General features: G+C 34.2%; 1 protein-coding gene across 3 annotated transcripts in view; it reads left to right on the forward strand.

Annotated features, from left to right (window-relative positions):
* LOC120623222 (b(0,+)-type amino acid transporter 1-like) overlaps positions 1–14,818 on the forward strand; it is a 52,508-nt gene that overhangs the window by 13,588 nt on the left and 24,102 nt on the right. Inside the window, exon 1 of one of the 3 annotated variants that reach the window (XM_039889118.1) lies at positions 7,786–8,147. The exons of 1 other annotated variant lie outside the window; for it this stretch is intronic. In XM_039889118.1, the coding sequence (XP_039745052.1) occupies positions 8,018–8,147 (130 nt within the window). In that variant the 5' untranslated portion in view covers positions 7,786–8,017. Of the gene's footprint in view, positions 1–7,785; positions 8,148–14,818 lie in introns of those variants that run through there. One more of the 3 variants, XM_039889119.1, reaches the window with a different exon arrangement.

Below are 14,818 nucleotides of genomic sequence, written 5' to 3' on the forward strand. Positions count from 1 at the left end.
TTAGATTAGAGATCCGAGTGGGAACCTACAGAACAATTTACCATTTTACCAAAATTAAAGAAAATAAATAAGTAAACGTTGCTTGTTCTGCGAACAGCAAATAACTTTCCGAAGTTATAGTACGAGTAACATGAGATCCCGAATTGTCTAAGGGTTAACAACCTAACTTTTGTTCCCGCAACGATAACTCCGAGACATTCTGGCGCCCTACGATGTCCTGCCTACCCTTGAAACGTCCTCTGTGTTTACTCAGATATACAATAAATGTAGCTAGATACTAAAGAGAACTTCTGTATTCGAACCTACCACATTGTAAACCTTAAGTGCGTGTAGGAACACACATAAGTTATAAATAAAAATTATTCGGCATGGGAACGGACCTCTTAATCAAAATCAGGAATTATTAAAGCAATGCTTGCGATATGCGGTTGACTGTTCTCTCCTTCTAAGGAGTGTTAAAAGTGGAGGTCAATTCAACTACGTATTAACTTGATCTATATAGCACATGGATTGACCCAAAATAGAACATCTAGATTGTTAAAGAAGTCCTAAAGTGTCATTACAATAATTACTGTGTTATATCGATTCCCACTGGATTCCATTCCTACGTAAACGTTTTTTTGACTCACTTTTTGACTTTCCATTTTAGAACTTGCATTGCACAGACATCTGTTTTACCACATTACAAGATCCACATTTTTTTTTTACTACAAGTTTGCCCTTAACTGCAATCTCACCTGGTGATAAGTGATGATGCAGTCTAAAATGGTAGCAGGCTAACCTGTTAGGGAGTATGGTAGTATTTACACATACATACCCCTAAACGGTTTCTACGCGACATCGCACCGAAACACTAAATCGCTTAGCGGCACGTCTTTGTCGGTAGGGTGGTAACTAGCTACGGCCAAAGCCTTCCACCAGACAAAATTTTAAATTATAATGTTATTTTGAAATTAGTGGAATTTGAAACTACAAAAGGCCAATGTCCAGCAGTGGACATCAATGCTAATATGGTGGGTGGCAATAATAAATGTTCCAGAATTAAATTCGATAACGATGATCGATTTATTCCGTCGATAAAGACTCATTCTCAATACTCACATTACAAGATAAATTGGCTGTAACATGTAACAACAGTATCACGATATTACCTAGGTATCTATAATTAGAAGCGACCATCGTTTATTCTTGGAATGTGACGTCACAGGACCTCATTGAATCGGGTTTTAAAAACATGCCCGCTAAATTCCAAAATAATACGAAACGAGTGATTTACGCATCTCACATGACTGTGATAATAAAATTCCCAATGAAAAAATCAGTGTGGGTGCTCTAATTTGCTTCCATACGTCAGTCCCCAACAATGGGTTTGTTATTACTACTCGTGGTTACAGATCAATCTACTCAACGATAACGTTTAAGGTTTTTCCATAATGGCTTCCAAATATATGTGTTGTTGCACATATTGCGGAGTCTCTTAGAATTGTAGTTTAGTTTAGTTTAGTTTATCTTATAAACTATCCCACCATACTTAATGTACGGTGGGATAGTTTATATTACGGTTATTAGTTTAAATTCTAACGGTTGATGCAGCGTACGCCTAAATAGCAAAGCTGATGATTTAAAAGCTAGGTATATAACTGTAAAGTTCAGTTATAAAGCGTTCAGTAGTTTTTGCGTTTAAAAGAAACAAACATACATAAGTACATCTAAACATCTTTACATACATGCAACATCCACGTTAATTAATATTAGTTGAGAGGAAGTAGCCGAAAGATTTCCTGAAAATCATAATGAAACGGAAGAAGTCACGGACAACAGATGGTATTTCTATAAACAAACAATAAAAATTATTTTGAAAACAATATTTATAAATAATAATAATTATTCTTAAATATGCTAAGTCTTGTCTATAGATTCATGTTTATTTAACAATGTATAAAGAAATACTTAATATTTTTGACAAAACGCTGAGAAATTAGTATACCTAGCTGAAATAACGAGCGTAGCAAAATGTGCATAACTAATCGTTTTCCTGCCAAATCAGCGGTCAAGTATTTGATCTAACTCTTAACATTTTTAAAAATTTCGTATTTCATTGAATAGATAGATGAAGTATTGGTCGTTCAAATAGTCTTGAACATAATACAGAAAAGCCTGCAGGGTGATTCTAGTAACAGGTTCAATAACTTGGAATGAATGATAAGGCAATGGACAATGCGGACACACACATAGGCTGCTTATTATCCCGGGAAAATGTACGGTTCCTGCAGGATTTATAAAAAACCAAATAACCGTGTTGGAATCCGAGGGCAACAACTGGTACGTTTTAATTTACATTGGATTAAAACATAAAATGCTCCTGCCCTGTAGATACCTGTGTGCACTGGGCATAGTAAAATATCTCGCATCGTAATGTAGCGGCTATGTTTATCTTAGTGACGAAGGAATGTCTTTGATACCGTACCTACCTAGAAAAATGCAGGTTAATACCCATGCATAATGCATAGCTAGATGAACGGTATTTAAATACGGAAGGTGTGTATATCGTGCGTCTCTCCGCCTACACTGCTGGTCACTCTCCTCCCGCATTGGAAAGAGATTACAGCTTGAGTGCAGCTGCATTAACCGGCAACCCTGCTATAAACCGCCTATTTCGTAACTTCGAGCTGATACTGATCCGTAGTGGAACAAGTCAGTTAGCCTACGGATCTTGAAAATAATGAAGCTATAAATACAGAATTTCAGTCGTGGCCATCGATTCAAATCTATGAAGTGAGAAGTCGTTGCACAGTTTTAGTGGTTGCGACGACCACTGGCTGCGCGGCGTGGATATGATCGATCAAGTGAAGGTCACAAGTACATTATTTGCTCCGTTGTGACGGATACTTTTAAAGCAAGCATATATATACCTACTAATGTTATAAAGGCGAAAGTTTGATGGATGTTTGTTACTCAATCACCTCTGAACGGATCTAGATGAAATTTAGCACACAGAAAGATGATGTTCTGGAATCGCACATAAGCTACTTATTATTAAAAGATTTGTTTCGTTCTTCACACAAAAAGAGATTAATGTTCTTTTGCTTTTGCGGATTAGGAGTAGAGTGTAAAATTTCTAAAAATCAAGGCTTGTCCCACACTTTGAAAAATTGTATGGAGATCACCAAGGTCAGCCATGCTTTTGTTGGTGTAGTTTTATTTTTCTTAGTTGTTTGTTTGTTTTTATTCATTATGGATTTATTATAAGGTTGAGAAGGTTATTTGTGTATACGGTTGATCTATTATATAGAATTAAAAGTGTCAGATAATTGTTCCTTCCGTCCCCACTTTTACTAGAATTTCGAATAAATTATGTAGACTACAGAGTAGTTGTAGTAGAGTTATCTAGGTAGATTAATAAATGAAAGTTACTAAATGATTATTTTATTATTTTGTCTGATAACAGTTTCTAAACGGCCTCAGTTTGTTATAATTGGGTTATAATTAGGTTAGTGTTAGGCCCGTAAATGCGAGGTTGTTACGACGCGACTTGGAAATTCTCTAGTATTTAGCATCGGGGAAAAAGGCTAATAAGTCTGTAAGTAAGTAGTTAAATGGTTACTTTGAAAATACATGGGACCCTGAGCCAACCTATAGAAATATACAATATTTTGACATACGATTAGACTGTAACAAATAAGCTGGTACAATAGGTAGCCTACACACAGTGGCGTGCACAGTGTTTTTGACCTTAATGAAAGAAAATGTCATAAAAAGGAAAAATACTTTGACTATAATATGATGATTAATATAAAAATGTAGGCAGTTGAATTAATATTTTGACTGGGAGATTCCTTATGATATATACTTATCCATACTCCAATATTATTTCGTTATTATTAAAAAAATTATAACTCATTTAATTCACTCATTATTATTATACACAACTTGTAACACAAGTTGTTACACAAGATGTGTATCTATAATAGAGTCCAAAAATCGTAAAGTCAAATAAATCACTTCAAAGTCTTTTCATTTTCATTTTCGTAACGGAAGCCTTCTTGAACCGGCACACACACGCATACACGTCCACACACATACACATATATCAAACTAAAACCCCGTAGTTTTGGCGTCGGGGGTAAATATATGTTTCATTAATTCAGCTGCCTAAATTACAACATTTTATATTACGCTGAAATTCTGTGTTATAAAAAGCTTGGCAACGGTAAACACGCATTGAAGCGCATATTTTAACACCCGGGCGAGACATAATAAATATGTAAGTGTTAAGAATTGTGAACCATTATGTTGATTTGTTCTTCTAGTGCTTTAAATATAATCGATATAAACACCATTTGAACATTACATAAGTATATAAAATTATTTTCTTACCAGCTCTTCTCTGAAGAATTGACGTTACTAAAGTTCTTATAAACGGGGCCTACTTGATGTAAATGAGTTATAATTTTTAAATTACTATTTAATTAAGTGATGATGATAATGATGATGATAAAAAAATTAAAACTATAAAAACTTTATTCGTATGAAATATCATATCATATCATAGGTAACTATATAACTAGTCTCGTAAAACTTCTCGAGAACTTTTAATTTTTTCTTATTTAGCATTTAAACATACATGTCTGCTACGCTTTTTTTGCTAAATAGATACTCTATTGTAGACAAGTTAGGAAAACCGGTTTTAACTGCACACAAGATTGGATAAAATATATATTTTGATTTGCAATCAACCTATTTATTTATTTTATGCCTAAATTACCTTATATAGATAGATATACTGAACATAATATACAACGTATCGACCCGTAAGATCTATTGCAAATAAGAACTGTAGAACTCAACATTTTCTAGAAAGAACTTATGAGAATTTTCTTGGTAGTATTATGGGGTCAAAGTAAAACGGAATGATTTCTATTTTAAACCTGCTTATTTACTTACTCCATTCCAGAAATAGGTACTACCACAACATTAATTTTTTTTTTATAGCTATTATTATTATATTTTCGAAAGACACTCAAGGAGAGTTTTCTCTGATACCGTCTGAAAAAAATCTTTGTTTTCAATACCTACGTATTAGACATGTCTTGATATCATGTAATTTGACCTAAATTTGACCGTCCTTCAATAATTTCAATTAATTGTCATGATAATATATTCTATAGTCCTAGACAAGAATGTTCAAATTGAGTAGGTATAATATATAGGTTATTGAATACAGTTGTTTTATAGAAGAACAGAACAGAAACCATAAAAAAAAACAAATAATGCAATAAAAATAAAGAACAAAAAACATTAATATACCTAAACTAAACACTTAATATTATTATAGTATTTTCGCATAAATAAGGTCTAAGGGTTTTTAGGAAATACTGCGACCCTGATCTTCAGATTGGTTACGTGGTATTTCTAATTTTGGAGTTACCTATATAATTTAGGAGTTATAGGGCTGTGATCGGAGGACACACAGATGAAATGTATATTTATTCCCAAGTATACTCTAAAAGTAAAAGTAGACTCATAGACAAAGGTCGACGCTGAAAACATACCGTTTCATTGCTTCCCCGTAGTCGAAAGAAAATAATCTTACGCGCCTTTAAACATTTCCCGGTACGCGGAAGTTAACATAACAGGCGGTGTTATAGTCCGCTCAAATAAATTGCAGTATAGTTACTTTAGAACAATGTGAAAATAAATAAATAGGTACCTAACTAGCTACATAATTTAATCACTTAAAACTTACTTAATTTTTTGAATATTAATGAAACAATAATGCTATAACGAAACCACAAAACTAAGTATTTGAAATCTCCGGACCTGACCAACCCATGTACGTACCGAGTCCTTGAAGTAGCCGTCGCCCGCAGTTCAAAGCGCGCAAACTATTTCAGCTAACGATCTATAAAGCCATTGGAGGCTACGGCTATTTTCCCATTTTCAAAGCAATGCGATCGTCATGTACCCCACCATTTTATGAGGCAGGCTTCCAGTTTACTGGCATCTAGGAGTGTTATGTTTATGTTGTGCGTGAATAACTGCCAATAGTGCGTTTGGCAAGAGATTGAGTGACCGCAGGTTAATACATTTCCTACACTGACAGCATTGAAGCGCAGTGTTCTTGACCTAAAACGTAGCCATTATTTACTATCAGTTTCTAGCGGACATAAATATTTAAAGAAACTAGATAGAGTAGAGACAGTAGATGAGAGAGAGTAGATTACATCTTTTTCTTTATCTTTTCCTACTAAAGGTCTGCAATTTAGCATGTAATGAAATTTTCGTTTATAATCAGTAACTGATTATTTTAATCAATGGTCAAGTTAGCCCTATGCTACTGTATTCTTACAGGATAAAAGGATGTAGTGCCCACCATGGTTATTTAATGCGAGTTGGCGGGCTTAGAAATTGGTAGTAGGTAACGACTTCCATTTGGTATCACTTATGATACCAAAGGCTTACAGTGCTATCTGAGGTACGAAGGACACAAAAAGACCTAAGATTCAGTTACATTCGGCTTATAAAGTGTAATCCATTGATTAGGCTCACATAATTCAAACTTGGAAGTAAGCCACATCACTTTCAGTGTCATCATCATTAACAACCCATCACCGGTCCTCTGCAGTTCACAGATCTCTTCTTAGAATGTTAGTCTATAGTTGAAGGGTTGGTCCACCACGATGGCCAAGTGCGGATTGGTAGACTTCACACCCCTTTAAGATCAAGCGTAAGAATTAAGCATGAGCCCTAAGCATGCAGGTTTCCTCTCGATCAATGGCGTGTATAGAGGGTATGCAGATGATATAAAATGAAGAAACTCCCCAGTACGAGTTAAAAATACTTAAGGGTAGGCTTTTTATAACACTTACAATGCCTATCCTTAAGACCGTAAGAAGTTTTTTTAGAACTCGTACTGGAGATTTTCTCAATTTTATATGATCTGCATACCCTGTGCATACTTTCTATGCACGCCACTGCTCACGATGCTACTAAACCATGTGATATTTTATTTCTTAAAATGCACATAACTTCGAAAAGTTAGATGTATGTGGGATCGAAGGCCGACTTCCTAGCTAGGCTACCACTGGTTACCATTTTGGGCTAACTGAACTTACTTAACAGTTGCTCCAACAAGGAAATTCGCTTTCGACCAGCTCGCTTTTCTTGTCAAGTTGCAAGTTTCAAGCTTATTGCTCATTGATTGAGTGAGTGTCCAGGCTTATACTTAACAACGTGTTTGTTATTACTTACTGATTTTTTTTGGAGAAATGCTTGCTCGCGGCTGGCAATCTTTTTAAAAACAAATTCAGATATGTTTTTAAAATGTTTAATTAATGTGTTTCGTCTGTCTTGTTTCCTTACCGAGTTAATACGCATTACAAATTAAACAACCTTGAGACAGAGTTTGTTTTGTAATGAAAGAGTTTACGCCTTGCTTTACGCTATAAGAAATAAAATATTTCTGGTACAAGACTAAATATAGCGACGAAATTAAACGTCATTCGAAATTCTAGATAATATTATGTGTTCAGTTGTTGAATTTACGTAGTTTTAGGGGTCAGGTGTCGAATCTCACCCATTGATCGGGAGGCGGGCGGCAGCAATCCGCCCACGTGCCGGCTCGCTCCGGGAATAGACAGTCCGCCCTGAGCCACGACTCTCAGCAGACATACTCTATCACACTGCTACAATTAAACTACTATTAAAGTGCCTTTTAGTTTATTAATTAACAGAAATAATATTTATACAGCAATTCTATTTATTTATATCTATTTTTTTATATTGTTTTTATTTACTATTGTGTCGTTTAGTTATTTTTTTGTGCTGAAACGTGCTCAATTCGATATAAGAGTTCGTTGATAAAATATTAAGTGCCAGCGGAAAAATTGTGGTTGTGAAGTGCGGTTTGTGAGATACAGTTGTTATTAGAATAGAAGGGATTTGGCTCGGTGTTCAGAGGTTGTGTTGGTGACGGCGCCGGCGCCATATAGTAGAAGAGTGTTCAAAGCTCGACCGTATGTGCGATGCGATGCGCGACAAACTTGCGTCGCTGTTGAGAGCTTCGGTGCGAGCGCAGACGCATACTGAAAACACCGACAAATTGAACAATGGCGCCATTGCACCTGTACTGGTTTTTCCCGATGAAGGTTATTTTTGATATTTAATATTTTCTCGGTTTACAAGGGCTTAGGACTTCGCCTTCAAATTCCTGGGGACCGATTTCGAACCCCAGAACGATGTTTAACTTTTCGAGGTTATGTGCGTTTTTTAAGCAATTAAATATTACTTGCATTCGTGAAAAACTTCGTTAGGAACCTGCATGCTTGAGATTTCCACCCAAGGCCACCAAACCAGCATGGCGGACTATGGGCTATGCCCTAAACCAAACAAGGACTAATTTGGAACAGAATACAAAAAAAACTAATTGTTTTGATCGAAGATGAAGCTGTTATTTTACTTTCCTATCCTATAAATGTGACCATTTTTATACGCTTTATATTAGCTTTAGCTATATGTTTGTATGTTTATTGTTACGGTCTAATTTCGTTCAAACTTTGTAGATATATCGTGGACCGATGACAATACACTAATTTGATAAGATTATTCCAATTTTCAATATAAAAATAAAATTTTAGTTAATGTATATGAATTCTATATGATTCTGATTCTTTTGTAAATAAACTAAACTAACAGGCAGAAATTACTTTGGTTGTTTATACCAAGCGTGTTTTTTAGTTTTTTTCAAGTATTAATTTATTTATATTATTTGTGTCGACAACATGGGGTCGTGAGCATTTATGCTAGATAGTTTTGAGGGTTCTTTCACCCCGTCTCATTTTATAATACAGATGACAAGACTGGCAGTCTGAAAGTCATAAATAAGTTTTCATAACGTTTTTTTTCAATTAAAAAAGTTTGTTTTCTATTCTGTACAGCGATAGGTACGTAGGTTAATACGTATTCAAATTATAGTGTACAACAATGCAGAAAAAAAACTGCTGTATAGTCTTTTACGGGTGTTGAATAACATATTGAATTGAGGATACTGCATTTATGCACAATCAGCCAAATCAACTTAAAAGAATTACTGTCAGCATATACCTAGAGCGTCAGCAGTCAATAGGTACCTACCTACATAATAAAATACATTTTATTTTATTGAAATTACTGCAATTTTATTTTTCCATTGTTTGGATCGGGAAAGTAACTTCGAAAAAAATGTTTAATATTTGATAAGTTGTTGAATTATTATGAAAATTAAGCTTAATTTGCCATACTTAAGATTGTTTTACTTAAGATACGATGCCGCGTAGAAACTGACAAGAGTATAACTGCAATGAGATTGACTGGATAATTTCTGCCAGGACGTATACTGTAGACCAGGTGAAATTCGTATCAAGGGCTAACTTGTAGTGGCATAAAAAAAAAACTTAATTTTTGCTCACTTAGGAGTTTTTTTTGAGAAACTTTGATACTGACTAAGCTAGACAAATCTAATCCAAAGCCAAATTCTCCATAGTAATACCTCTAACAGGTAACTACGTAAATCTGAAATATACTGTACATTGGCGAAAGGGATCGATTGACCTTCACATTGAACTTTGGCGTGTGCTTAGATGTAGGTATGTATAGAAACCACGTTCATGTACTGCACAATCTCGCATATTCTATTTTATTCATGTAACAATATTACAGTATTAAAAACTTATTTCTTGAAAATCGACCACCAAATGTCTGAGTGCATAAGAAATACCTAATGGAAAACGTTTTGGGAATAATATTATTAAGTACTTAATGGTATCGCAGTCGGGAACATTTATTTAACAATCCATTGCTTTTACTGTTATACCTACGGTATGTAAACACAGTAGGGTAGGTATGGTAGTGTTTTGGAGTTGTAGAAAAACTAACTAATAACTACGGACATTAGGGGCTTCGGGAAGTCAAGCCAAGGCTCATACGAAGGTAGAACGATGTAGGTAGAACTTCGATGTTAATGGTATTTGTTTGAGTGCTAGGTATTACTTTTTTGACGTTCTTTAATTTTTAGTTTGGACTTTGGTGCAAGTTTATTTTAGCTTTATCTTTCAAGTCGATTGCTCTACCTTTTATTTAACGAAGGCGCTAATTTTTCAAGAAAAAATATACACTCCAACTACAACTATTTTTTACTAACAATCCCATAATGCATAATTTTCATCTAACTCTTACGATTCATGCAGAGCACGCCTACTTAGCTCTCGAATGGCAGACTTATTTCGACTTACTTGAAACTTATTGTTATATTTTGGTCAATTTACACAATATCCATATCCATATGATAAATTATAGCCTATGTGTTATTCTGATGAAAAACCTATGTTACTGTTATATTTTATCAAAATCCGTTCAGTTGTGTTAGCGTGAAAGAGTAACAAATATCCATCCATCCATTTATCCATCCTTACAGGCTTTCGCATTTATAATATAAGTCGGATAGGAATAGAATTAATATAATCACTAACTCAAAGCTATCCCAGCCCAGAAAATTACGAAAAACTAAATCTATCAAAAACATTAATCTTCCAAACTCTATCTAAATAAACTCCTACAAAACTATATTTGTGTTTTTTATGTAGTTATTTCAGTTAAATATGGTAATTCATGAATGATTTCGTAGCAGTTTTGTTTCGTAGCACAATCAAGTACATATTTGTATACAGCTAGGTAGTTAGGTACCTAGGTAGGTTTGCATTGATAAAAGAAAAACAAATCAAACAATTTAACCGCGGCACAAGTGATTAAGAAAAACTGTTCATGTTTGAGTTAGAATTGCTAGAGTTCCTAGAAAGAAAACTCGTTTAATAATAAATTTTGTACTCGTAAAAGATTAGAATTAACAAAAAAAAAATGGTTCACAGTTTCACAGTTTACAAATTTATTTTGGCTTTATCAGAATTTTTATTTCAACATTGTTGATACTCTAGTTCACAATTATAATCCTTATTTTAAGGTAATGCCATAATATACCTGAAATGTACCTGTTATTTCAAAATAATTCTGCTTTAAACGATGGAAATAAGCTCATAAGACTCATTCCATCTGCGATTTATAGACGTATGACTTTCGGATAGAAGGAAAGACACCGCAGTGTCGTTATTAATCATTTTACTCTTTAGCAATACTGCCTGCCCCTATATATTTTGAAGTCTATGCTAAAGTAGTACTGCAGAGATAATGTCGTTTTGTTAATTTATTATGTAGTGAAACACCAGGCTTCCCGCCTGTGCTGAGCCATTTAACATTATTTAGGCAGATTATAATTGAGATAAGACCTTAAGGCACCGTGTGAGAAAGGGATGTTGAGCTCAGACTGAGCACAATTAAGACTTGGAGTGGTGGGATTAGTGGACTCGAGTTGGTGGGATTAGATAACGGAGGTATAAACTATTATATCAGGCGTTAGTGCGAATGAATTGGACCGACGACCGTGATCTCTAAGGTATGATGGTAAATGCCAATGCAATTATTACAAATAGTGAATTTTTGTTATACCTACCCACTACTCTCTGGTTGACTATTATGATTCAGTATGTAACTGGTAACTACGTGTGCTGAAAGAATCATGACATAGTTACACATTTAGCGCAACGATGATGATATAATATAACAAAATTTAGTTTAGTTTACTCTAGCGGTGTTGAGTTGAGTTGATAAATTTTACGGTTACCGAAGTACAATTTACTATTGTATCAACGATACTAGGTCACTAGTACAAATAGGTCATAGTACTAAACACACAGTTCATCTCAGTAAGTACATCGAGGAAAATGTTAGATGCAAGAAAAACAATGTCAATATAATTAATCAGCGTTCAAAAAAGACTAAAGACGCTACGTGTTCATGTACGTGACATTACGTGTTTTATTAATAGAAAGAAAAAGGTGGTACCTACACGGATACATCATAGTTCGTCCCGTTCGAATTCCAAATAAAAGTTATGAGGATTTTGACCATAAAGAAAGCTTTTCCATACTAGTGAGCAGTTGTGTCCACTTCAAACAGGCACTGCATACCTTAATTTTTTATATTACGCGTATAGCTTCTTGCTTCATGCCTACCCTGATCAAAAACCCCATGCGTCCTATGTGCTAGTGTGATGAGAAAATAAAGTAACGCTAAGTGTACCCTGCCAGTGAATTCAGAATATTATTCCGCGAAACGGCACGTGACGAGTGTAATATTGCGTCAGTGGGGAAAACTTCCAATAAGTTAAACAGATTTGTTCACGGTATCTACAGTTTAATGAAAGCTTTGAAGAAAGCAACATCGTCTGATGGCAAGGTTAAATTTATATAAGATAAATAAGTTATTTTGGAAAAAATCTGTATTCGTAGTTAGCTACGTGGAAGAAGGCATATGTGCCGCTTCGGGTGGAATATTTTGGCCATGAAAATACTTACTACTATCATAGAAATAGTATGTACTACAATATATAAGCACTTATAAAATATTATACAATTACTAGATTTGTAGTAGATTATTTCAGAATCCTAGACTCGAAGCTTGTATTTATTATAGGTGTAATGGTTTTCTTGCTTATTTCTAAAACAGGATTCTGACACAATTTTCAACCCCATTTCAATCATTTGGCAGTGAACTTTCGTAGTCATTTACGTGATCTTAGTCATTACGAGATTACGTGATTAGAAGGAGAATCTATTTTAGGTTTTTTTAAACACCTATAGATCTAAATGGCGGCGAGGTATCTAGATGATGTTCACGCAGTAAACAAACATAAAACCTTGTCAAAACTTAGCTACGACCTAAAAAGAACCTTCTGAATTTCACTGCGACTGTAGTTGAAGTAGAGCATCACTCATTGCATTTTTATTCAAGGTCATTTATATTCATAGTTATATCATGTACATTAGATATGGCGAGGTATCTACGTGATGTTCAGGCAGCAGGCAGTAGGCTATGTTATGGTTACACTGCGTCCGGTGCGGTCGAGTGTCATTCAGCTTGCGTCATCTTAATGGGATATTAATCGGTGTAACAAAAGTAAGCTGTGTCATCAGTTGGCAATAAAGTATGATTTAATTTTCACTTTAAGTATGTCATTATTCGATATGAAATTGAACTTTGTTTATATTATATTAGTTTGATTTAAAATAATTAGGTATCAACGTTTAATGTATGTATTAGATTAACACCCGGCTAAGTTTGTTGTTGTGGGACTTAGACCAGGACGCGTTTGGAACCCTCGTAGCTTTAGTTTTAAGTTTACGAATATGGATTTCGCCATCATCTCACTACCGTGTAATTATCATGCAATCTATGGGCCTACTTAAATAAACATATTTTTTAATTTGACTTTGACTTTGAGATGAGTACCACCAGTACGCTCTGGGCCAGCGTGGTGGACTACGGTGACTTCTCATTGTGGAAGGAGCCCCGGGCCCTGTATTGGGCTCGGTATCGGTGGGTTGATATGTTGACTCTGTCTAACTTTTTCTATGTAGCGGTGTGGTGGTATGATGAAATAAAAATTTTCACAACATCATTATTTATTTGCGAGCAAGTTATCGTATGAGGAAATTATTTAATTTCATGTGGAATATTGGGAATTTTGCTTAAATACGAATGCGTTGGCGTGTACAATTCAGTCGTGTATAGCTATTCGAGTAAATTTAAGACTTTTTTGGTATAATTATTAATTTGTATTTAATTTTATTTGTGAGGCGAAATATAGAATGGCAATCAATAGCAATACGAGTGTTTTAGTAAGTTGTATGAAGAAAGAAATTACCTACGTACATACGCCACATGATAAAACAAATTGGACTTTATAACTAACTATTTATAGCTTAATTAGGAAGAAATCAAATATGATGATAGAACAAGGTAGGTACATGTTATAAATATATAACCTTGTGTAATTGTCTCATTTTATTCGTTTAATTAAATCCTAAAAAAATATGTGTTCGCGTTTGGTGTAACTGCGTATCTATGCGTAGCTACCTCCATCCCTGAAATATAAACGCAAAGTAGTGAAACTCTTTTTGTTTTTCTTTTTTTTCCGTCACACGAAACATAATTGATTGTAGTTTTTAAATAATGGGCTGCAACACATCTTGGAGGTCTCGATAGTTGGCACGTGTAGTACCTACATCACTATCATCGTTCTTTTTTGATCTCTCGAAAACCATTATCGACCGATTTAGTAACAATTGTCGTTTTTAATGGTAAGATTATTTTAACAAAGAATATTTTTGTGTTTAGAGATTAGAAATTAGCATACGAAAACAAATTTATACAACTTTGTTCCACCTTGAATACCGGTTTCCATTTAAAAACTATATAAAAAAAATCTGATATGTTATCCCTTGGCCAATTATAAAAGTTTAAAACATGCAAACTAGTTAGGAAAGTATGTAGTCTCTCTCAGTCTATAAACTCTCAAATCACAAAACAAACAACGACATAAAAACTATAATAAATGTACATATTATGCACGAAACTAGCACAAATTACAGATAAGTAAAAACTAACTAACTAAACTTGGAGCAAAACTATTAATTTTGAGGAAGTACAACTTTTAATCAAACAAAATAAATTTTTATAGTATAATTGTCTTTCAGCTTAAAAAACAAAAAAAAGCAAAGTTTGAAACCGTTTAGTTAATAAATTATATTGTCTTTGTATAAAGTATTCGAGTTGGCGATCTAAATAGTTCTTTGGAGAATAAAATATTTAAACCTTACCTAAATCTGTATTGTTTGAAGATTCCATACTAAGCAATTACGACAAATCTAGCGTATTAAAATATCTTTGT

The sequence above is a fragment of the Pararge aegeria genome, chromosome 4 (genome assembly GCF_905163445.1).
Source record: "Pararge aegeria chromosome 4, ilParAegt1.1, whole genome shotgun sequence".
NCBI lineage: Eukaryota > Metazoa > Arthropoda > Insecta > Lepidoptera > Nymphalidae > Pararge > Pararge aegeria.